The following is a 22,959-nucleotide window of genomic DNA, read 5'->3' as shown; positions in this document are numbered from 1 at the left end:
ATTGTAACAATGACCAATTGTGAAAGGCTCTATCAATATAATGATTGATGACAATTCCAAAGGACTCATGATGAAAAATAGTATATACTTGTAGAGAACTGATGAATTCTGAGTACAGATTGAAGCATATATTTTTTCACCACCTTCATTTTTCTTGTTTCCCCCTCCTTCACCCCTTGCAACATAGCTAATATGGTTATATGTATTTGCATGACTTCAAGTGTATATTAAGTATCATATTTCTTGCCTTTTTAGTGAGAATAAGAGTGAAAGAAGAGAAAAAATGTGAACTGGGAAAATAGTACCCTAAAAGAGCCTTTAAAATAAGAGGAAAAAAGCTTTATCGATCCACTTTTCCCTGGAAGATAAGTAGTAATAGAATCTATGACATTGTACTCCTTCCTACTTAACTAGAATGAATCATAGAAAATAAAGAACTGAAAGAAACCTTAAAAATTATCTTATAATATCACCCAGATATTAAGAAGGCAGCAGTCTGGAAGGAGGCAATCTGGATTAAGTCAAGGACAAGACTTCCCAGGAGAACTTCAGGGAAGCTGGAGGAGATTCTGAGCCAGGATTCAGGAAGAGGAGGATTCAAGATTCTACCTTCGCTCTGGTTGGAGGCTCCAGAAGCCTCCCAAGAAACCTGCTTACAGAGAAACCCAGTGATCACTTAGTCTAAAATTCTCATTTTATAGATAAGAAAGGGAGTGGGGGGAAAGGTACTTGTCAAAATGTCACACAGGCTCAAGACTATCACAAATTCTTTTGTCCCCTAGAATAGTGTTCTTTCCATTGTGCCAAAATACCTGCTAATTCCTATGGAAATGATAATTATAGATGGTCATCAAGATAAGAATATTTATCATACAGGAAAAAAAATACCCAACATTTACAAAAGAGTAATTAATTATTCACTTAACAAAAAAAAGTTTTCTCCACAAAGTTCCTTTAAGTTAAGAGCTCCCTGATGTAATTTAAAAGAAAGTTCCACTTAAAAGAATTTTTTCTTGTCTTCCCCAGATATGTAATTTCCCAAAATATAATTTTCTTAATCTGTAAAATAGAAATAATGACACTTTTCTCCCTTAGTTAAACCACACCAGAGAAAGATTTAGAGGAGAGAATCAGGGGAGCTGGGCCAATACCAGTTCTCCTACTTTAGTACTTCTGTGATATTGAACAAGACATTGAACTTCTCTGGGTCTTAGTTTCTCAACTCTGCAAAAGGAAAGGGGTAGAATAGTTGATTTCCAAGGTCCTGTTCAGTTCAGATCTGTAATCCTATGAATAATAACTATAGCAATTAAACCCTCTACCCTAAAGGCCTACTATATAATATCTCATTGGGGCATGGAGATTACTACAGGTGGTGAATTTTTTCAGGCACCATAATTCACAGACTATCTGTCCACTCAGATGACAAAAAGTTGCTAGAGAGAATAACCACAATCACTGGTATCATAAATCCTTTAAGTGAATAATTTAATATGAGGTGATTGCCAATCAAAGACATCTATAATGTCAGGGCAGCACTCAAAAATCCAAACATTCTTTCAACTCAAAATTAGTAGCCACCAAATTTTACCCAATAAGGCCCCATTCCAAGCTGCACAGCCACAGAAAGCAATGAACAAAATCCTTGAGATGAACTACTTAGGGAAAGAAGTATAATTAGTTCTTAAGTTTATGGACCCTAACAGCAGGATCCTCTTAACACAAATGAGCCAAAACATGCAAGTGCAATTAGCAGGGCATCTGTTTTTTGCATCTTTCCTTTGTTTATGCTGTGTTCAAAGGAGTTAACTACAGCTTAAATCAAATATATTCTTGTCTTGCCCCAACTATAAATCTTACTTGCCCAAAGGGTAGCAAGCTATTCTCAAGTTAAACAAAACCTCAAAACTAATGAACATTAACCACAACTGGGGTGATGAAATTAACCAAAGAAGATACAGACTGTAGGGCATACATAAAAAGGAACAGATAACAGCAATACATTTTCCAAACAGAAGTTTATGATGATGCAAACAGACAAACTGACAAGAGGATAATTACATTAGCTTGAGAGACAGATTCCTGGCACTGGTATATTGGACTAGATTTCCTGTGTGGTTCTACAAGATAAGATGAAAATTTAATAATGAGGACATCCAGTGCCCACAAATCTTCATTAAAACTATGACCACAGATTTTTTTCTCCACAGGGCCGTGGTCTTTCTTTTCACTGTATCAATAGTGCCATTCTTCTCCAAAACAATCCCACTCCAAAGCTTTAAGGACTGACCATTATTTTCATTACTATTTGCCAAATGCCCAAGAGAATGCATGGTCTGGTATAAGCCATCCTAACCTATCATCATAACCTCAGAAATCATTGAAATTTGTCTTTGGAAGGGTCAGCTAGCTCCAAGTTAACCTAATATCTGAATCTCTTCCATAACATCTAGTCCATACTTGGACTAGGCAAGGGATCAGCCCAACCTCAACATTTAAAAAAAAAAGGGGGGGGGCTCTAAGAATATCCATTCTCCTAACACATTTTGGAAAGACATGGTACAAATTGCCAAGTTATAAAGGAAAGTAACCAAGAATGTGAAGGGCCTTGAGTTTGCAACCTGAAGATGTCAGAAGAAAAGATTAGAGATATTTGGGATGGATAAGAGAAAGCTTAGGGGGAAGAGGATAATTGTCTTCAAGTGTTCTAAGGGCTATCTCATGATAAACATTTATTAAATACCTAATATATATCAAGTAATGAAGTAGGTGCTTATTATACTTATTCTGCTTAGCTTCAGAGAGCAGAACTAAGAGTCATCAATAGGTAGAAGTTGCAGAGATAAATATAGGTTTGATGAAAGAAAAAACTCCCTAACAGAGTTCACCAAATGTGGAATGGGTGTCTTAGAAAGTAGTCGTTTCCCTCTCAGCTGTTGTTGTTTAACATCCCTATCAATTATTGTTATTTAATTGTTTCAGTCTTGTCCAACCCTTCCTTGGCAAATATACTGGAGTAATTTACTATTTTCTTTTCCAGCTCGTTTTACATGAGCAAACTGCGGCAAACAGGGTAAAGTGATTTGCACAGGGTCACAAAGCTGAGGCCAGATTTGAACCTGACTCCTTTGCCACTTAGCTGCCTTTTCCTCCTCACTGGAAGTCTTCAAATCAAGACTAGGTACAATAGAAGTGAATTCTTGCTCATCACATATTGAACAACATGGCAAGAATAACTTCCTGCAGATATCTAATCCCATACATTTATAAGATCAGCCTTATTTATTGTCAGTAGCATGTCAGGATGAACTAAGGAAGTCAGATAAGATAAAAATGAATTAACAAATTTGTCTTGCTTGAATTATAAATCTTACTTGCCCAAAAGGGAAATAGTTATTTTCAAGTTGAACAAAACCTTGAAACTAATGAACATTAACCATAACTGAGGAGGCAAAAATTACATACAAAAGATATAGGCTGCAGGGAAATATTTTAAGAGGCTCTGATATTCTGGAAAAATACTAAAATAATTTATTTGAAGAAGAATTTGGGGTTCTATGGGCTTAAATCACTACGCTTACTCATTTCCAAAATGGGAATTTGTGAACAATTTTCAAATTCTTCAAAACAGGGTTAGTACTTGCCCTTGTCTTATGCCAAATGGGTACCAAAAGATTTTTTTTTTATTTTATATGTGTTGGCATTTTATATTCATCTCCTTTAATGGTCATTATATATCCACTGGGAATTGAGTTAGGTATTGGCCAGCTGTCATTAGCTTTGAGTTCCTTCAAAACAGGTTTTTAAAAATGCATAGGAGTTTAAAAGAAATTACTTTCTCTAAGCTATAAATCTCTTTCTGTTTCTCATTTCACAGCCAAAATGCAAATGATAGATGCACCTTATTCATCCTGGATCAATCAAGCTCTTTTGTTTCCAGAGATTTGCTGAGTTATACATTTCCTAAATTGATTCATATGTCACCTAGGGTTCCCTTTTCTTGCAAATATTACCACCCAAAAAGTAAAAGAACCCTTTAAAAGCTTCTAATAAAATCATTCAACTTGAACATATTTTTTGATTCAGGGAATATATTTTTAGAGTAGTAAGAAATATTTTTAAAGACTAATTTAAGATTAGAAAGTTAAAAGCTGACAGTAAAACCTATTTAAATGGAAATTATATCCCTAAGTACTGAATTACCCTCAAACTTTTAAGATGTGTGTACATTTTTATGTTTGTGAAGATAAATGTAGTTTGAACCACAAACTTGATTAGAGATTGTCTTCTCATCAGTTGTCCTCTATTTTACACACACACACACACACACACACACACACACACACACACACACACACACACACACATATACTCTCTCTCTCTCTTTTATATAAATAAAATATACAAGGCAACTATTTTAAATGAAACCATATGGTACTTTCAAAAATATTTATGTCCTAAGGGATTTTATCAGTGTGCTACTTCAAAGGAACACAGGTTTAAACCTGGAAGGAACCTTAGAGATCATTTTTTTCAATTTTCTTATTTTGCTGATAAGGAAACTGAGGCTGGAAAAGTGGACCTGCCTAAGTATGTGGAAGAACTGGGATATGAACTCAAGTCTTCTGAAGTCACATACAGTGTGATATCACAACTCCTCCTTATCTTTTCACAATAACTCATGTGTGATTCTTTTCCATATATTTTCATAAATCCTCCACAGAGGATCTACTCAGTTTAGTAGAGACTCCTCTTGGCACATAAAGATCACATATTTCAAGCTCATAGTAACCTAAGAAGTTATCTAGCTTACTTTCTCATTTTACAGATAGAGAAATTAAAAACCAGAGAGATTAAATCATTTGCCAGAGGTCATATAGATAGTAAGCACTAGGGGCAGAATTTGAATCCACATGCTCTGATTCTAATACCAATATTTAAGTACTTACCATATGCTGTTGAAAGGAATTGGTTGAATTCTGGACAATAAAACAGACCTATGCCCAAAGGGCTATCAAACTGTGCAAACCCTGTGATCCAGCAGTGTCTTTACTGGGCCTGTATCCCAAAGAGATCATAAAAAAAAGAGAAAAAGACCTACATGTGCAAAAATGTTTATGGCAGCTCTTTTTGTAATGGAAAGTAACTGGAAACTGAGTGGATGCCCATCAATTGGGAAATGGCTGAATAAATGATGGTATATGAATATAATGGAATATTATTATTTTATAAAAATAACGATCAGCAAGATGATTTCAGAAAAGCCTGGAGAAACTTACATGAACTGCTACTAAGTGAAATGAGTAGAATCAAGAGACCATTGTACAGCAACAACAAAATTATTTAACAATCAATTCTGATGGACATGGCACTTTCCAACAATGGGGTAAATCAGACCAATTCCAATGGACTCTTGATGGAGAAAGCCATCTGCATCCAGAGAGAGGACTGTGGGGACTGAATGTGGATCACAACATAGTATTTTCACCTTTTTTGTTGTTGTTTGCTTTTTGTTTTCTTTCTCCTTTCCCCCTTTTGATCTGATTTTTCTTGTGTAGCATGAAAATTGTGGGAATATATGTAGAAGAACTGCATATGTTTTAACATATATTGGATTATTTGTTGTCTAAGGGAGAAGAGAGGGAACAGGGAAGGAGATAAAATTTGGAACACAAGGTTTTCCAAGGGTTGAAAACTATCTTTGTATATGTTTTGAAAATATTATTTTAGGGGCAGCTAGGTGGCGCAGTGGATAGAGCACCAGCCCTGAATTCAGGAGGACCTGAGTTCAAATCTGGTCTCAGACACTTAACACTTCCTAGCTGCATGACCCTGGGCAAGTCACTTAACCCCAGCCTTTGGGGGGAGGGGGAAGAAAATATTATTTTAAAAAAATTTTGAAGAAAGCAATTGGTTGTCAGTGACTTCATATTTGGTGATGAATAATCTGTCCTTCTATTTTCCTGCTCTTACTACATGACAAGACAATTTCATTTTCCAGCTACATATGTTCTTCATATCTATGATGCTTCTTGTCATGTGGCAGTCATTATTTTTAGACCTAACATGCATCTTGACCATGTGCATATTTTCAGATGTCCTTTGGGTAAATAGAAATTTTAATTCTTTGGAGAGAGTGGTATTTTATGGTTCACAACCATATAGCATCACTGGAAAATGCAGTGGTAGTGGTGGTGGAAGTGATGGTGATACTAGTATTAGTAGGAACAGTCATCTTCATTTTAGTAGTAGAAATGGTAGTAATGGTAGTGGTAGTAGTTGTAGTGGCAGAAACCATGATTATTATCTCTTAAAAGCCACAAGGTGGCTTAGTGATCACAATGCTAAATATGGAGTCAAGGGGGTTCTGAGTTCAAATCCTACCTAAGATATTTTCTAGCTGTGTGACTATAGGCAAGTCACTGAATCTCCATCTGCTTCAATTTCCTCATCTGCAAAGGGGGGGAGGGTAATAATAGCACTTATCTCCCAAAGCAAAAAGCATTGCAAATCCCTAAAGTGCTATACAAATGTTAATGATGATGATGATGTTTTCCTAACAACATACAATAGGATAAAGATAACCAATATGATAAAGATGATCATTTGAAGATCAAATAAAATGAAAAGATAGGAGGCAAAATTCACTAATGAAATAAAAAAGGGGCATCATAGTTTTAAAGTAAAACAATGTTATACTGAATAAAATTAATTAATCTTCATTGTCTCTTTAAGTCAGGATTTCTTAGCCTTGTGTTTACAGAACCCTAAGGAATTGATGGATATATTTTAGGAAATCCATGAGCTTGTAAAATAAAAACTTACCTTTTATTTTCACTATCATTTTGTTTCCTTTGTAATTCTATATTATTTTGCACATTTAACAACATTATTATAAAAATGAATCCATAGGTTCCATAGGTTTCACCAGACTGCCAAGGGGGTCCCTGACACAAAATAGGTCAAGAATCAAAATAGGTCTGCTTTAAATGAACATTAATTTTAATTAAGCATCTGAGAATTTATAGTCCCTTTTTTTTTTCTTCATAATTGTTTCAAAGATCACATGCAAAGCTTAAGAATTGGACCTTTATACCAGCTCTCCCGGCAAACAACTTCAGATGAACTTTTTGTTAAACTGAATTTGAAATCTTTCCTCTAAATTAAGAACAATTAATTTTCTTAATTGCCAAGCACTAAATCTATTCTTAACCATGCCTGGTATATGCTTAATCAATACCTGATGATTTATTGATTGATTACCAATACTCAGAAGTTACTTACCACAAGCAGCTATTAGCTACACTTCCCATAGAGGTTAGATAACCTTGAAGAAATCATTAGCTACCAACAATTTCTGAATTTCTAAATCTTTTGGTATTTTTTTTTTTTAATTCTTGTGCTTCTTCTTGGTGTCTCTAATATTGTCAACCACTCTTCTCCTAAATATTCTCTTCTAAATTTTTTGCATCATTGCTCTCTCTCTTGGATCTCTTCTCTATTGTTTTACAGTTTCCTTTGTTGATTGTCATTCACATCCTATTCTTTAACTGTGGGCTTTGCTTTGGTACCACTCATCTCCTATCTCTGTCTGTTTGTCTTTCTGTTTGTCTGTCTGTCTGTCTCTGTGTGTGTGTGTATATATATAAATATATATATATACACACACACATACATATTTTAAATTTAAAAACATTATTATGAAAACGAGTCCTTAGGTTTCACCAGACTGCCAAAAGGATTTAACAAAAACTTCATGCTTGAAAGACTCTCTCCCCTCCCCTTCCCTCTCTCTGTTTCTTTGTTTTTCTCTCTCTCTCTCTCTCTCTCTCTCTCTCTCTCTCTCTCTCTCTCTCTCTCTCTCTCTCTCTCTCTCTCTCTCTGTTTCTTTGTTTCTCTCTCTCTCTCTCTCTCTCTCTCTCTCTCTCTCTCTCTCTCTCTCTCTCTCTCTCAAACACACACACACACACACACTCGCTCCCATTGCTTTTGAAGATCATTTCTACTCAGACGATTCCCAGATCTATATAATTAGCCTTAATATCTCACCTCAACCCCAGACTCCACAAAGTATCTGCTAGATACTTTGGACTTGTTATCCCATAGGCATTTCAAATTCAATGGATCTAAAACAGAACTCATCATCTTTTCTCCACCAATTTACAGTCCTTTTAATCTCCCCTTTTCCAAGGTACCTTCCCTCTCCTTCTTTCTAGATACTCAGGTTATCAACCTTGGGATTATCCTTGACTTCCTTACTTTACATATCCAAGAAACTGCCTAGTTTTATTGATTCTCCCTCCATGATTTCTCTCACATCCAACACCCTACATTCATTTACATGATCATGACACTAATTCAAGCCCCTATCATCTCTCATTTGAACTAATGCAAAAATCCCTTAATTGATCTCCCTGCCTCAAGCCTTTCTCTTTTTGCAACACATCCTCAACATGATAACCAAAATGACATTCCTGAAACAAAAACCTGACCAAGTCAATTCTTTACTCCAAAAACTTTCTTGGCTCCCAGTTAGTTGCCTTTAAGAGCAAATATAAAATCCTATATTTGTCATTTAAAATCTTTTACAAACTCTCTCCAATCTATCCTTCCAGGTTTTAATACTGCCCTTCACACATATTGCCAAAGTGGTTTCTTATTATTGTTCCTTATCCATATAATTTAATCTTAGTCTCAGTGCCTTGTCTCAGGCTGTCCACCTAACCTAAAATTCACCCCTCCCTCACTTCTTTCAATGTTCATTTCAACAGCCATCCTTAGACTTTCCTAACTCTGCCCCTAATTAAATTTATCTTATATTAACTTTGTATATAGGATAGGGAAGGGAATAGATTTGATTGTGTAGATATATGTAACTCCCATATGATGAAATTCCTTCGACTAACTCAGGTTATCCTTTTCTGCAAATAGGAGTTTCAGAGAGCTGTTTGGAGCACAGGGAAACATAGCCGTTACTTGAATCCAAATTTTACTGATTCCCAAACCAGCTCTCTGCCCTCTGACACACTCTGTCATTTATTTTGTATGAAAATTCTGTGTGGCATAATAGATAGCCATCTGGCCTCAAACTAGAAAGATATGGAAAAAAGTTCTTCTGACACACTAGCTAGGTGACAGAAAAAAGCACTTTATTTCAGTGCTCCAAGGTATCAGATATATGGCCCACAACATTCCCAAATGCAGCCTGAATCAGATGACAATGCAATTGGGAAATATTTTTCAAATACTTAACAAAATAAATAAAAATACGATAAAATATAGATAATATTAATAATATATGGTTTTCTAAATTGATAAGCAGACTACAGGGATCTTTGAGTATGGTTTCATGGCCCCCCATTTCTGTTTGAAAAATTTTATATTACTACTCTAGGTGACACTTTAAGAGAACAAATTTCAGGAAAAGCTACATTGTTAGAGGAAATTTCCATACTTAGGAGTTTACTATTAGTGAAAGCACATATTCAATCTCTATCCCTATATTCTGAATATGTTTTCATGTAATTATGTTGTTTCTCCTAGTGGAAGATAAGTTTATTTCGGTCAAGAACCAATTTTGGTCTGACAAGAAATAGGCATTAAATAGATATGTGTTATTATTTGATCAACTGAAGAAGTCATTAGCTAATTAAAGGCAAGGTTAGCATAAAAAAGCATAGTTTCTCCATTATCAAAGGATACAAAAATAAACCAGACAAAAATCCAACAATACTCCTGCACAGAATTAACTATACTGGTGCTCATCAGTTAACTTAATTTTCCAAGTAATCACAGTTTTATGTCCAAGATGACACAAGTTCATATACTGATTGATTTTCATATGAAGATCAAATAAATGATGGATTTTCTTTTTCCAGAACTTTAAATTATATCAACATTATTTCTTCAAAGGAGAAAAAAGCATAATACTTTTTTGACTTTAATCCCTCAGCTAAGAAACCTCAAATAGTATTAATTAATTTGATTTTTCTAAAAGCCACTCTTGTTATACCTTTTTACAGGATAGAGGCATTTGGTTAAGTCATCTATGTTGTTAAAAAAGAACAGATGTGTTCTGAGCACAGTAGAAAATACTTACTGAATCTTACTGTATAGCAGGGCTTCTTAAATTTTTTCTGCTAGCAAGTCCTTTCTACCTGAGAAATTGTTACATGATTGTGGGTATAAGGCATATAAAATAGGCATGCAAATCCAACATTATTGATAAATCATAATTTTGTGACTCCCACATTCAGTTACAAAACCCCATATGGGGCCATGAACCACAGTTTAAGAAGTGGAGCTATATAGAGTCCAGGCAGCTACAATTATGTTTTTAAAATATCACCAAGATACACACAAATTCTCCAAGGCCACACTGGATTGCAAATAATCACAGTATGTTTTTTGCTTTTACATCAGGCCCTTTAAAAAGAAAAGTGTGTTTCAAATGCAAATATGTTCTGTGCTGGTTCCATTCAGTGTGCCATTAGAGGGTATCATTAAGGTTTTCAAGAGCCTCCTGATGCTAGGCAAAGGAAAAAGGTATAAGATGGTGCTTACAGCATAGCATCTTTCCTAAGAGCAGATGCAATCTTCTAAGTCCTTTAACCCTTTGAGATTCTGTGCTGGGAACATTAGGTGCTGTCACACCACAAACAAGCATTTGAATAATCACCAGAGTGATTCAGGAGAAAGTACAGAACCACAATCAGGTTATGTAGATACATTAGATGTATGTTGTTTTGATGTAACTTTATTTTGTTTTGTCAGTTTATAAAGGCAGGAAACTGGGTAATTCTATTAAGGTTTTGAGAAATGGCTGAGGATTAATGCAACATAAATAGATTATAATAACCTCCTATTATATATAACCAATAGGTTACAATAAATTAGAATAATTGTTAGTATAGATTATAATACAACTTAAGTAGCTTATTATGATCTCATATTATAATAGGTGATAATCTATGTTCCCTATTCTATTTCCTTGGTTTCCTTCTGATCCTTCCATCCAAAACTCCCCTCTTTATCCTTTCTTCAAAAATTTCTGCCATTTCACAGACACTGAATACAAAATATGACTCATCTATAAAATGTTTTAAAACCGAAGGGAAAGTTGTGCTGCTGTTTTATAAATGAGCCATAGAAAGAATTAATTCTTGCCTAAGATCATCCAGGCACAGTGAATCAAGAAGACCAGAGTTCAAATGCAGTCTCAGACACTTATAAACTGCATAAACCTGGGCAATTTATTTAATCTCTGGCTGCTTCAGTCTTACCATCTATAAAACGGTATAATGACAGCATTTACCTCCCAGGGTTTGTTCTAAGAATTAAATGAGATATATGTATAAAGAGCTTTGCAAATCTTAAAGTGTTATAAAATACTAGCTATTGTTATTCTTTATTATTGGGAATACAGGTAGGAATGATACAATTCTGACTTTGAACCCATTGTTTTTCACATTAGATATTAATTATACTCAGATTATGTCTACATTTGTAGGACTCCAAGCATTTTGGCACTGAAAGCTACTATGGCTGATATAAAGGGAAGGGGAAAAACACAATGAACAATCTAGATTAAGGACTGACAAACTATGGCCCATACGGATCAAATCCAGTTCACCTTCTATTTTTGTATGGTCTATAAGTTAAGATTAGCTTTTACACATTAAAAATCAAGTTTTGTTATATTTATTTTGTTTGTGTTTTATCTAGATTTTAGATGAAAAGTATACATATAAGCACTGATGGACTAGCCAGTAATACTCCTTAGAAATTCATCCTAAATCTGAGAGATCCGTGTTAATAGTCAATAGTAAGTCAATAAATATTTATATCAAATGCCTACAATGTGCTGAGAAAGACAAAAAAGAGTTCCTGTCCCCAAGGAACTTGGTGAGCTACCAGTGGCACTAATATATAAAAACAAACAAATAAGAATATCAAAGCGAATGTTTTTGAGGCTGAGGAGGCAGATTCCCATATCGATGTTTCCTCTTTTAAGGTTGGGCCCAGTTTACTATTCATTTCACTACTAGGAATACTGGAGTAAGAAGAGTGCAGATCCATAGTCTTGGCCACCATTCTATCTGGACTATTTCCATATGTTCTTTCTATTAGCATTTTTGCAATGAGTCCAAGAATCAGGAGATAACCAGTCACAAAGTATAAGAAAACAACTCCCATGCACTGAGCAGTCAAAATTCAACTCCCTGAAAAATAAGACAAATGTGCTCCTGAAACTTGAACAGAGCCACAGTCCCAGTGATTATTAAAAACAAAAACAAACAACAAAAAAAAACCACCCTCAAATCTTTGGCTACTAATGCCTTTCATTCAAAAGTATAAATATTGTTCTAAGCCTCCTAATCAAAACAAATCCTCCAGAAAAATGTATTGATTGATAGTTATATCCCCAAAGTCCTTTATGTACAAAAATAATCCATAGTAGAACTTTTTATAGTAGCATATGTCCAAAAAACAACCAGATGCCCACTGATTAAAAAACTAAACAAACTATGGCACATGGATGTAATGAAATATCACTGTACTTTGAAAAATGGTTAAGTGTGAAGGATTCAGAGAAAAATGGGAAGATTTATAAAAAAAAAAAAAAAAACTAAATGCTATGTTAATTAATAATAGCATAATAGCAATTTAACTCCCAAAAAGAGATGAGAATCCAGAGAGAGGACTATGGAGACTGAATATGGATCACCACATAATATTTTCTTCTTTTTTTGTTGTTTGCCTGCTTTTTTCCTTTTTGATCTGATTTTCTTGTGCAGCGTGATAAATATGGAAATATATTTAGAAGAATTGCACATGTTTAACCTATACTAGTTTACTCGCTATCTAGAGGAGGGAGAAAAATTTAGAACACAAGATTTTGCAAGGGTGAATGTTGAAAACTATCTTTGCATATATTTTGAAAATAAAAAACTATTATAAAAAATTAAAACCAAGAAGAGATAAGAAAAACATATGTCCCTTGATTCTTTTCAGAGATAGGAGACCATGAAGGTATCCAGTCAGATTTAGTTGCTATGTTGTGAATTACATTGAACTGCTTGTGTTTCTTCCCTTTTTAAAAAATTTTTATTGAGTATGGGAAGAATACATTGAAAAATAAAGGTTTTATATGTGTGTGTGTGTGTGTGTGTGTGTGTGTGTGTATAAAAACTAAAACATGGCAATAATTTTTTTTAAAGAATTGGATCAGTAAAACTAAGATGAAAAATAGCTTTAGATGACACAGTAGCAGGAAGCTTGACAAGACTTTTTAAAACCTCAGTTTCTTTTATCATTTCTCTTTTTTCCCTCCTTTCCTCAACCCAGTTTCTAAAGCCAAAAGTAGACCCAGAACCAAAGTCAGAAGTGACTATCAAAGGGATACATGTCCAGTCCTCTTCCATGCTAGACCAAGTACTTAAACCCACCTTTGTCCAAACATCAATGTGGACTTGGTTTCAGCTTCATTGAAAATAGAAGGAGAACAGCAAATAACAATAGTGGTCTGCAGTTTCCTCCCAGAGAATCTTGAAGGATACGAGTCATTTTACTATCTCGGTATGGTACATGAGTTTTTCTAGGGAAGGAAGGAAATGGAAAAAGGATTGTTTGTATGTTTTCTTCTGGAAGGAAGAGAATTGTTTTCCAAAAATTTTCTAATTCTATGAAAACTATAAAGATAAGAGGGGCAATGATAAAACATGATGAGTTTGAAATTCATTTGAAATAAATAGCATAGTATAATGGATAGGACACTGGACTTGAGTAAAGAGGACCTGGGTTCAGTCATTTACTTATGATCCGATGCAAGTCAGCTTAACCTCTCCATACCTTACCTGCTTTAGAGTTTGGGGGATAGTGTCTCAGCGGCCTCCAAGGTCCCTCCTAATTCTTAATCTATGAACTACAACCTTGTCTTTGGTCCCTGCCAAGTTTCATCAGATCATTCTACTATTGTGGTCATAAACAATTAATATTCATCATTCACAGTTACTAAAATATGATGCAATAATGGCAGAGAGTTCACAGCCAATACCCCCTTTGTTTCCTCCTAGCACAGCAAAACAAATTCATCTCCTAGGTGTGTGGCCAATTACGATGAGGCCTTTCTTATATTACTATTTAATAGCATGCAGAAGGATTACTTACTGTTCCCTCTGCCAAGGCAGAGATCACGTTGCCCAGAGCAGACAAAGACTTATTGATATTTTTAGCTTCATCAAGAACTGCTCCCTCTGCTCCAGTTTTGCTGACCTACCAGAAAGAAAAAAAAAACCCAATGAACCTCATCTGACAACAAAGACTTGAAAGTAGGGAAAGAAAGCAAATTAGTATAAAGGACAAGAGGCATCCTCATGGAGCATAAGTCAAAATAAAAGGAATTCATTTCTTTCCATAGGAAAATAAAGGCCATTTCAAAAGATCTTACTTCTTCAGTGAGACTAGGGATTTGTTCCAGCTTGTTTTCATTTTTCCCTCAATTAATTTTAAGGTAAACTGCTGAAATGCTGAAATGTAACATTAGCAATATATCCCCTGATACTTTCTGCATCCAGGGTGAGACTGGGCACTTGAGAAATTTGCTTCACAGACAATGCACTCCAACAGTTAGGAAGGCAGCGTGCATTTAGGGTCCAAAGCATCCTCATCAAAAGACTTTTTTTACTGCATGTGGTAAATAAGGAGGTTAGAAAACTAGGCAATTGATAAGGACAAAAATTCCAACTGTAAAGACAATCTTAGAATGTTCAAGGTTTTTCCTCCCTTTCTTCATTTCTTTCCAATGAAAGTAACAAAAATTGAGTAGAAAAAAAATCCAGGGGAGGAAAAAAAAGCCTTGAAGGAGAAAAGAATTTCAAGTTCAGCAAAATTACATTGTGTTTTTCTTTTCTTCTCTTAGTATGTAAGTTCTTAGAGAGGAAGGTCCAGTTTTCTATGTTGAAAATATATATTGCCATATAATGATTACCGGACTATTTCAATTTTCTGAAGCACACCTTAAGTATGCTGCATTTTAGTGGTTATTTCAGAAAAGATAAACCTGGAGTTCAAATAAGATGGCTTCTTATTTCAGAAAATTGTGACCAGATGGAATCTAAGTGACAAATCAACTCAACTATGCTGATAATTTAAAAACTTGATCAGAAAGAATTTCTTTTTACTATGAGAAGAAAGATAGGAAATGTGGATGATAAAAAGACAAAAGATAGAAATAAAATTTTGTTTTAAAAAATAGTGGTTCCTAGGAAAGATCTTTAAAAATGAAATCATTAAAACTTGGAAAGAGGTAAATGAATTGATACAGAGTGAAGTGAGCAAAAACAAGAGAACATTGTATATAATGACAGCAATATTGTATAATGAGCAATCGAATGACTTAGCTATACTTAGCCATAAAATGATCCAAGGAATTATGATGAAAAATCCACATCCAAAGAAAAAATTGATGATGCCTGAACACAGGCTGAAGCATAATATATTTCACTTTCTCTCTTTTTTGGGGGGGTTTGAGTTATTTTTCACAAAATGACTAATATAGAAATGCTTTACATGTTTGCATATATATAACTTCTATCAGATTGCTTTTCCATATCAGAGAGGAGGGAGGAAAGGATTAAAAAATTATTATCAAAAACTGTTTTACATGTAATTAGGGAAAGTAAAATTTAAAAAAAAATTAAAATGAGGTCATTGTTTCATTGTAGTCTTGCATAAAGAAGGAACTCAGAAAATTATCTTCCTAATAATATCATGTCACATTTATACAGTTTTTTCCCAAAGTTCTTTAAAATATAGTCTCTCATTAGATTCTCAAAGGTGCCTGGTCACTTTTAGAGGCAAAGGGGGAAAAACAGATGTGAAGTTCAAGAGTGAGGCACTTATTTCAAATGCATCATAAATGTTTATTATTATTAGTAATCATTATCAGCACCATGCAAAGGAGCAGCATCTCTCATCAGAGCTGTTAATGTGAGGAAGAAGCCATCTGTATGGCTCCTCAATTAGACTGTCAGAAAATAGCTGTGCTTAAAGTGCAAGTGGGGACAATGAGAGATAGGAAAACAGAGTTCCTATATGACATCCCCAAAGCATACTGGCCTAGGTCAATGGGATAATACCATAGGAAGATGTGTAAGTATCCATGTCCTTCTCCTTGGCTAATCATTATAGTAAAACAAAGTAATACTGATTCCATTATTTCTACATCCATCTAATTCAATCAAACAAGTCCCTGCCTGGTTATTTTTTTCTTCATTATCAATAAGGAAAAGTTCAGTCTTTTCATGCTAATTTTTTACAAACACAGCCTTGCAATGCAATACGCAACTGGCAAGCAAACATAAATGTTTCAAAGTATTAAGTTTTTAAGAGCAAAATGCAAATATGCTTCTTCTCTATTATTTATGGACATGGAATGTCCATTGTTGGACATTTTTGGTGGAATTGTGAATACATCCAGCCATTCTGGAGAGCAATTTGGAACTATGCTCAAAAAGTTATCCAACTGTGCATGCCCTGTGATCCAGCAGTGCTACTACTGGGTTTGTATCCCAAAGAGATCTTAAAGAAGGGAAAGGGACCTGTATGTGCAAGAATTTTTGTGACAGCCCTCTTTGTGGTGGCCAGAAACTGGAAACTATGTGGATGCCCATCAATTGGAGAATGGCTGAACAAACTGTGTTATATGAATATTATGGAATATTATTGTTCTGTAAGAAATGACCAGCAGAATGATTTCAGAAAGGCCTGGAGAGACTTACAGAACTGATGCTAAGTGAAATGAGCAGCATCATTGTATACTTCAACAACAATACTATATGATGATCAATTCTGATGAATGTGGGCATTTTCAACAATGAGATGAACCAAATCAGTTCCAACAGAGCAGTAATGAACTGAACCAGCTGCACCCAGCAAAAGAACTCTAGGAGATGATTATGAACCACTACATAGAATTCCCAATCCCTCTAATTTTGTCCTCCTGCATTTTTGATTTCCTTCACAGGCTAATTGTACACTATTTCAAAATCTGATTCTTATTGTAGCAAAACAACTGTTTGGACATGTATACATATATTGTATTTAATTTATACTCTAACATATTTAACATTAGTTGGTCAATCTGCTATCTGGGGCGGGGAAGGAGGGGAAAAATTAGAACAAAAAGTTTGGCAATTATCAATGTTGTAAAATTACCCATGCATACATCTAGTAAATAAAAACTATTAAAATATTTTTAAAAAAAAGAACGTCAACTTAAAATGGAAAACAGCAATAATGTTTTTGGTATTGTTTTTTAAAGCAAAATGCTCACATGGATTGTTCTAGTAGTCAACTTTCTAGGGAATGCTTCATTTGTTCCTTTGTTTTCTTCAAACTTTTTCCCTCATTCCTATTACTTCCTTCTCCAGGTTTATTTCAGGATGAGGTATTTTTAATATTCTCATTAGATATTATTAAGCTTAAATCAGTATAGGTCATTAAATACTTTTTTTTCTGTAAAGAAAATGGCTCAGGAAAATAAAGGTTAAATTCAATTACTTCTTGTATTTACTTCAGTGACTGAGGAAACTTTTTAAATTCAGGAATTAGTATAACACAGAATTTAAACCATTTTGTACTTGGAAGCAAATAAAATATTGAAAATAGAAATAACCAATTACCTTTTCACTCCCGGCCAAGTCAACCAGATAAAGTTTTCCACTGAGTTTTTTTTCAGTCTCTACATTTTCTTGTTTAATATTGATCAGAAAGATGCTGTGACTCCTAGAGCTGTGCTCATTCATGTCTAAAAAGAAAAAAAAAATTCATAGTACTACAAAAAGCACAAAGATAATAATGTGTCCATTTGCTAGTTTAATACACAATGAATGTCATCTTCATGGATGAGTAAGGTGGCACTGTATCTATGATTTCATAAATTTAGAGATTTCCTGAGTAGAGAACTCCCTCTTCCAAAGCAAGTGAGCACTTGCTCTTCAGCTTCTAGTCTCAGAGTTGTCCATGGTACTGAGACTTGAAATGACTTGTCCAGCTCTACACAACAAAATCGTACAATGAGCAGTTTTATGTCAGAGTTTATGTCAGAGACAGATTTAGATTTGAATTCAGGTTTTCCTCAAAAGCTAGCTCTAGGAAATACTGCCTCTCTCACCACAAATCATAGTGGAAGTTTGTCATTATATCAGTCTGCAATTGTCTCTCTACTATTCCCACCAATTAACTCCATTGACTCATTAGCTCAAGGATCAAATATAAAACTTCCTCTTTATATACTCTTATATCTTTTAAAGCCCTTTCTAATCTCATCCTTTTCTCTTTCCCCTTCAAATATGCTTCACTCCAGTAACACTAGCCTCCTTTCCCAGTTCCTTGCACTAGACATTCCTACCTCCCAATTCCAGAGCAATTACACTGGCCTGGAACTTCTTTCCTCATCAGCTCTACCTGCTAGCTTCCTTAGCAAACATCCTTTAGCAAATTTCTGCAAAATTCTCATCTTCTGCAAGAAGTTTCTCCCAGTTTTCCTTCAACTTAATGTTTTCCCTCTGTGGATTATCATCAATTTATCCTATTATGTCTTGTTTGTATATATTTGTTTACATAGTCTTATTCATTACATTGCGAGGGCCTTAAGAACAGGCTTTTCTTTGTATTGCCAGAGCTTAGACAAAGTGTCTGGCACATAATAGGTACTTCTTAAAGGCAACTTGACTTTTGACAGTTTCTAGATCTGTGTTCTAAGGCAGAGCAAAGTAAATCTAATCTCTCTTCCACTTGATAATCTTTCAAATATTTGAAGACATCTATAATGTTTCATTGTCTTTTCTCTCTAAATTTTTAATCTTTTTCTTTGCTCAGTCCTTATATAGAACATTCTGTAATATTTCTACTATTCTGTTGCCTTCTACTAAACAGTCTCTTACTTACTATACATATGACGTTTCTTAAAATACTGTGCTCAGAACTGAGAGATGATCTTGTGGTTATCACTGCTAAACAGTGGGTCAGAAATCACCTTCAGCCCAGGGAATTACTTTGTGGTTGTCAGACTTCGAGACAGTTAATTTAATAGTAGTTCACTATTACCATTGTCTTTCTTCTCCACAATTATTCCTGAGTTTCGGTACTGATATTTTGGACAAATGATACAATGCTCATATCCTCAATTCATAGTCAAGGGTATATGGGGCCTCATGATACAAGCTAGATGAGAAAACTGAAGCTAAATCATAGTTGATTCATTGGCTGTTTTTCCAAAATGCTTTTCTAACTGTGGTGACAAGTTGGCTCTACTGGAGAGAATGTGGAGTCAGAAGGCCTGGGTGTGAGTCCTAAGCCTGTTATTAATTCCAAGCCATTTAATGAAAAGCACTTAACTGACCAATCTCATTGGGTTGTCATAGAAACCAATGAAATAATGCATGCAAAGGACTTTTTAAAGTGTCAAGCACATTGTAAATGTGGGCTGTCATCATTTGGATCTCATTTGAATATGGAAACAAATTTGTCAGTTAGGGAGGAAATTTTACACCCATTGTCTACACATGAGGAAATCTGAGAGACATTTTAAAATAGAATCTTCACTACTTACTTGTCACAGCAACATGGCGATTTGCCTTTCCTTCATCAATGACATCCATTACTTCTTCAGGGCTTGAGACAAATCGTTCTGTGCAACCCTGGAAGAGAGTTGATCAGAGTTTGACAAGCTTTTATCTTAAATATTCAAATACTTGCCCATATCATGTTCTTGAGGAATAGGTAATTCAGAAAGGCAACAATATAGTTCACACAACTTCCTCTCCTTGCCCAGTGCCAACTTTCTACATTGAGAGAAATCTGAGCAAACCTTCAGCAAAGAATAAATCATCATAGCAACATCTATCTTTAAAAGATCTTTGGCTATAACTAAGTCAAAAGCACAGGGACAGAAAATCAAAAGAAGAAAATTAAAGAGGTAGGGAGAATAAAAGCAGCGGGGTTTTTTTTGTTTGTTTGTTTTTGTTTTTGTTTTATCCATCATATTGAAACTTTTTAACCATCAACTCAGCTTTAATTAGACAAACTGAAATTATAGGATACATTTATTGCTATTACTGTAATACCAAAATTCTTCTGGTCTGCAATAGCAACTCCTATATTTCAGTCTAAGGACCAAAAAAAGGTGATCCCTTCTATATTCTCCTAAATTTCATTCTTGAACTTTTGACCAAATTTATAGCTTTTAAGTATACACATTAGCCCAATGCTAAAAGAGAAATAAAATTTAGGAAATTAATATTTTAGAAATATTAATTATAAAGAACATAATTTAAAATCCATATACATTTTAAAGATGTTTAGGGAATTTAAAATACTATATACACAGTTTTAGCAGTGACTAGAAAAATAGACTTCATTACCAATTCAATGTGTGACTTTTAAGAAAGTCACCGAGTCTTTCTGGATCTCAGTTTCCTTATCTATATAATGAGCGTTTTGCACTAAATAGATGTCCCTTCTAGATCTAGATCTATAATATCTTCCTCATACCTTTACATATGGGACTCTGTTTTTATCTTCATGTACAGCCAGGTTTGTCTTGGATACTACCAGGAGAAGAAGGACAGCATGCAATGCAAAGAAGAAAAGAAGAATTAAAGAACCATCATTTGGAATTGGGAAGAAGTGGAGAATTGGAAGCAAGTATAGCAGAACACTAAACAAACCCAGTATCTTTTTAACATCATACTTTTGATGGGATAGAATTAACAAAATTTACATGAAGAATAACAAGCCAGAGCAGCTTGCCTTGATATATGTGTGAGGTTTGTTCCTTAGTAAAATCAAAGATCCATGGATTTGGTGTCTCAAAGATTCTTTCAGACATCACTTAGAGTTACTTCAGCCCAAAAGAAACAAAGTAATCTTAAAAACACAGAACTCACAGAATCTAATTTCCTAAATTTGGCTACATATTTGAATTATTCCACTTTACATCTCTAGATTCTTTCATTTTCCTTCTTCTCTAGTTACATATAAAGGATATTCATTCAGTTTACTCACCATCAAGTAAATCTCTTATTTTGTCCAAGTAGATCTCAAAATAGGAAACCTATTTCAAAATAAATGGAGTTTGATAAGGAAATAAAACTTCACATCTCAAAAGTGTTGTTAGTTTACTTTTAAAAAAAGACAGTATCTAAAGAACAATGGGGGGTATTAAGAGAACAGTCTTAACCAGATTGATTTAGTCCTCTTTTTTCTAAACCTGTCCATTTTCTCCATTGATTTCTTTCTTGATTGTACTCTGAGTCTTTTATTATTTTCAGCATCACAGCTCCCCTAAATGTTTGCATTTCATATTGTTATTCTATGTTAGCAAAATGCTTGCTAATAAAGCAAAACCTTGAATATTTGAGGACATATTTCTATGCACAGACATACACATAATATAAAACATTCTTGCAAATAGTTTTCAAAAATCAGTAGAACCTGCCAACATTCACTTGGGGAAATGACATAGCTTGATCCCATATTACATGATGATTACTTTATCAACCTTGGGTACTCTTGGGTAAAAAATATTTTGAGTAGATTTTCATAACACTGCTCTTTTTTGGTTCTCTTCTGATTAGTCTGGCCATTCTTCTTCAATCTTATTTACTGGGCCTTAATCTGTGTCACAATCACTAACTGTGCAAACCCCTTTATAAGCTCTGTCATGGGTCCTTTTGTCTTTTCTCTCTATATTCTATTTCTTGGACTGTTATGACTAGCTCCTCTTAGTTCAATTGTCATGTCTAACTAATGATTATCAGACCTATACATTCAATCCTGGTCTCTCTATTTAGCTCCAAACTTGAATTACCATCTGCCTATTAAAAATTTCCACCTGGATGTGTCCCACAGACAACTGAAACTCAACACATCTAAAATGCAATCCTTTTTATCTTTTCATCCAAATCCACTCCTAAAGTACTAATACTGTTCCAGTCACTTAAATTCAAAAGTTCTATATAATCCTCAACTCCTTGTGCTCATTCAACATATATATATATATATATATCTCCAATAAGTTTCCAAATCTTATTATTTTTATCTCCATACCTTTTCATTCTCTGCCCTTCATTCAGCCAGCATTTACCCTATCTCAGGTCTTCAGTATCACTAACTTGAACTATTGTAATAATCTTCCACTTATCTCTTTATCTCAAGAATCTCCCCACTTAGTCTAGTCTTTGAACCATTGTATACTTTCCTAAATTATAAGTTTGCCTATGTTATTCCCCCTGCTCAACAAATTCCAGGGGCTCCTTATTGCCTTTAGGGTCAAATATAAACTAATTTGTTAGCACTTAAGCTCTCCACAAGGTGGTCTCTTCCTTACTTCCAAGTCTTCTTTAGCCTTCCTCTCTTAAGATGCTTTTCATTATTCTATATATACTGTTTATATCCTTATTGATATTTAAGTTGTCTACTATTCTAGAATATAATTTTCTTGAGGGAAGAACTGTTTGTTTTCTTTTGCTTTTCTGAAATACCAGGGCTTAACACAATATCTGGGACATAGTAAATGTTTAATAAATGTTTGCTTTACCAATGTTCTTTACCCCAGATCACCAGGAGAGAGTAACAGTGGTTGTTCTAAAAGAATTTCTTAAAACAAATTCTCTTCCTGTCACAGTTGTTTTATCTTAATAAGATTCATAAGGGCAGTAATTGGTTCAATACTCACTCTAAAATTAATAAGGAAGGATGGTATAAGCATTTTGATAAATTTCAGTAAAACTACCATGAAGATACACTAAACACCTAATTTCAAACAAAATTACAGGCTTCTATATTTCCTGTTGCCAGCAAGAACCCCAGAAAGGCATGAATCAAATACTTATCAGGATTCTGATCAAAGAGAGGTATAGATACTCCAGATATAAACTACAATCAAGCAGTCAA

The 22,959-nt window shown here is 34.4% G+C and overlaps 1 protein-coding gene across 1 annotated transcript in view; it reads right to left on the bottom strand.

Moving 5' to 3' along the window:
- KIF5C (kinesin family member 5C) overlaps positions 1 to 22,959 on the bottom strand; it is a 187,677-nt gene that overhangs the window by 71,315 nt on the left and 93,403 nt on the right. The window contains 7 exon segments of the mRNA XM_074302183.1: positions 13,449 to 13,527; positions 13,530 to 13,597; positions 14,171 to 14,274; positions 17,685 to 17,809; positions 19,616 to 19,703; positions 20,557 to 20,612; positions 21,070 to 21,118. Of these exon segments, the coding sequence (XP_074158284.1) occupies positions 13,449 to 13,527; positions 13,530 to 13,597; positions 14,171 to 14,274; positions 17,685 to 17,809; positions 19,616 to 19,703; positions 20,557 to 20,612; positions 21,070 to 21,118 (569 nt within the window).

This window comes from Sminthopsis crassicaudata, chromosome 3 (assembly GCF_048593235.1).
Source record: "Sminthopsis crassicaudata isolate SCR6 chromosome 3, ASM4859323v1, whole genome shotgun sequence".
Lineage (NCBI taxonomy): Eukaryota > Metazoa > Chordata > Mammalia > Dasyuromorphia > Dasyuridae > Sminthopsis > Sminthopsis crassicaudata.
The sequence above is the reverse complement of the archived record's forward strand: the minus strand, read 5'-3'. Positions and strand labels throughout refer to the sequence as shown.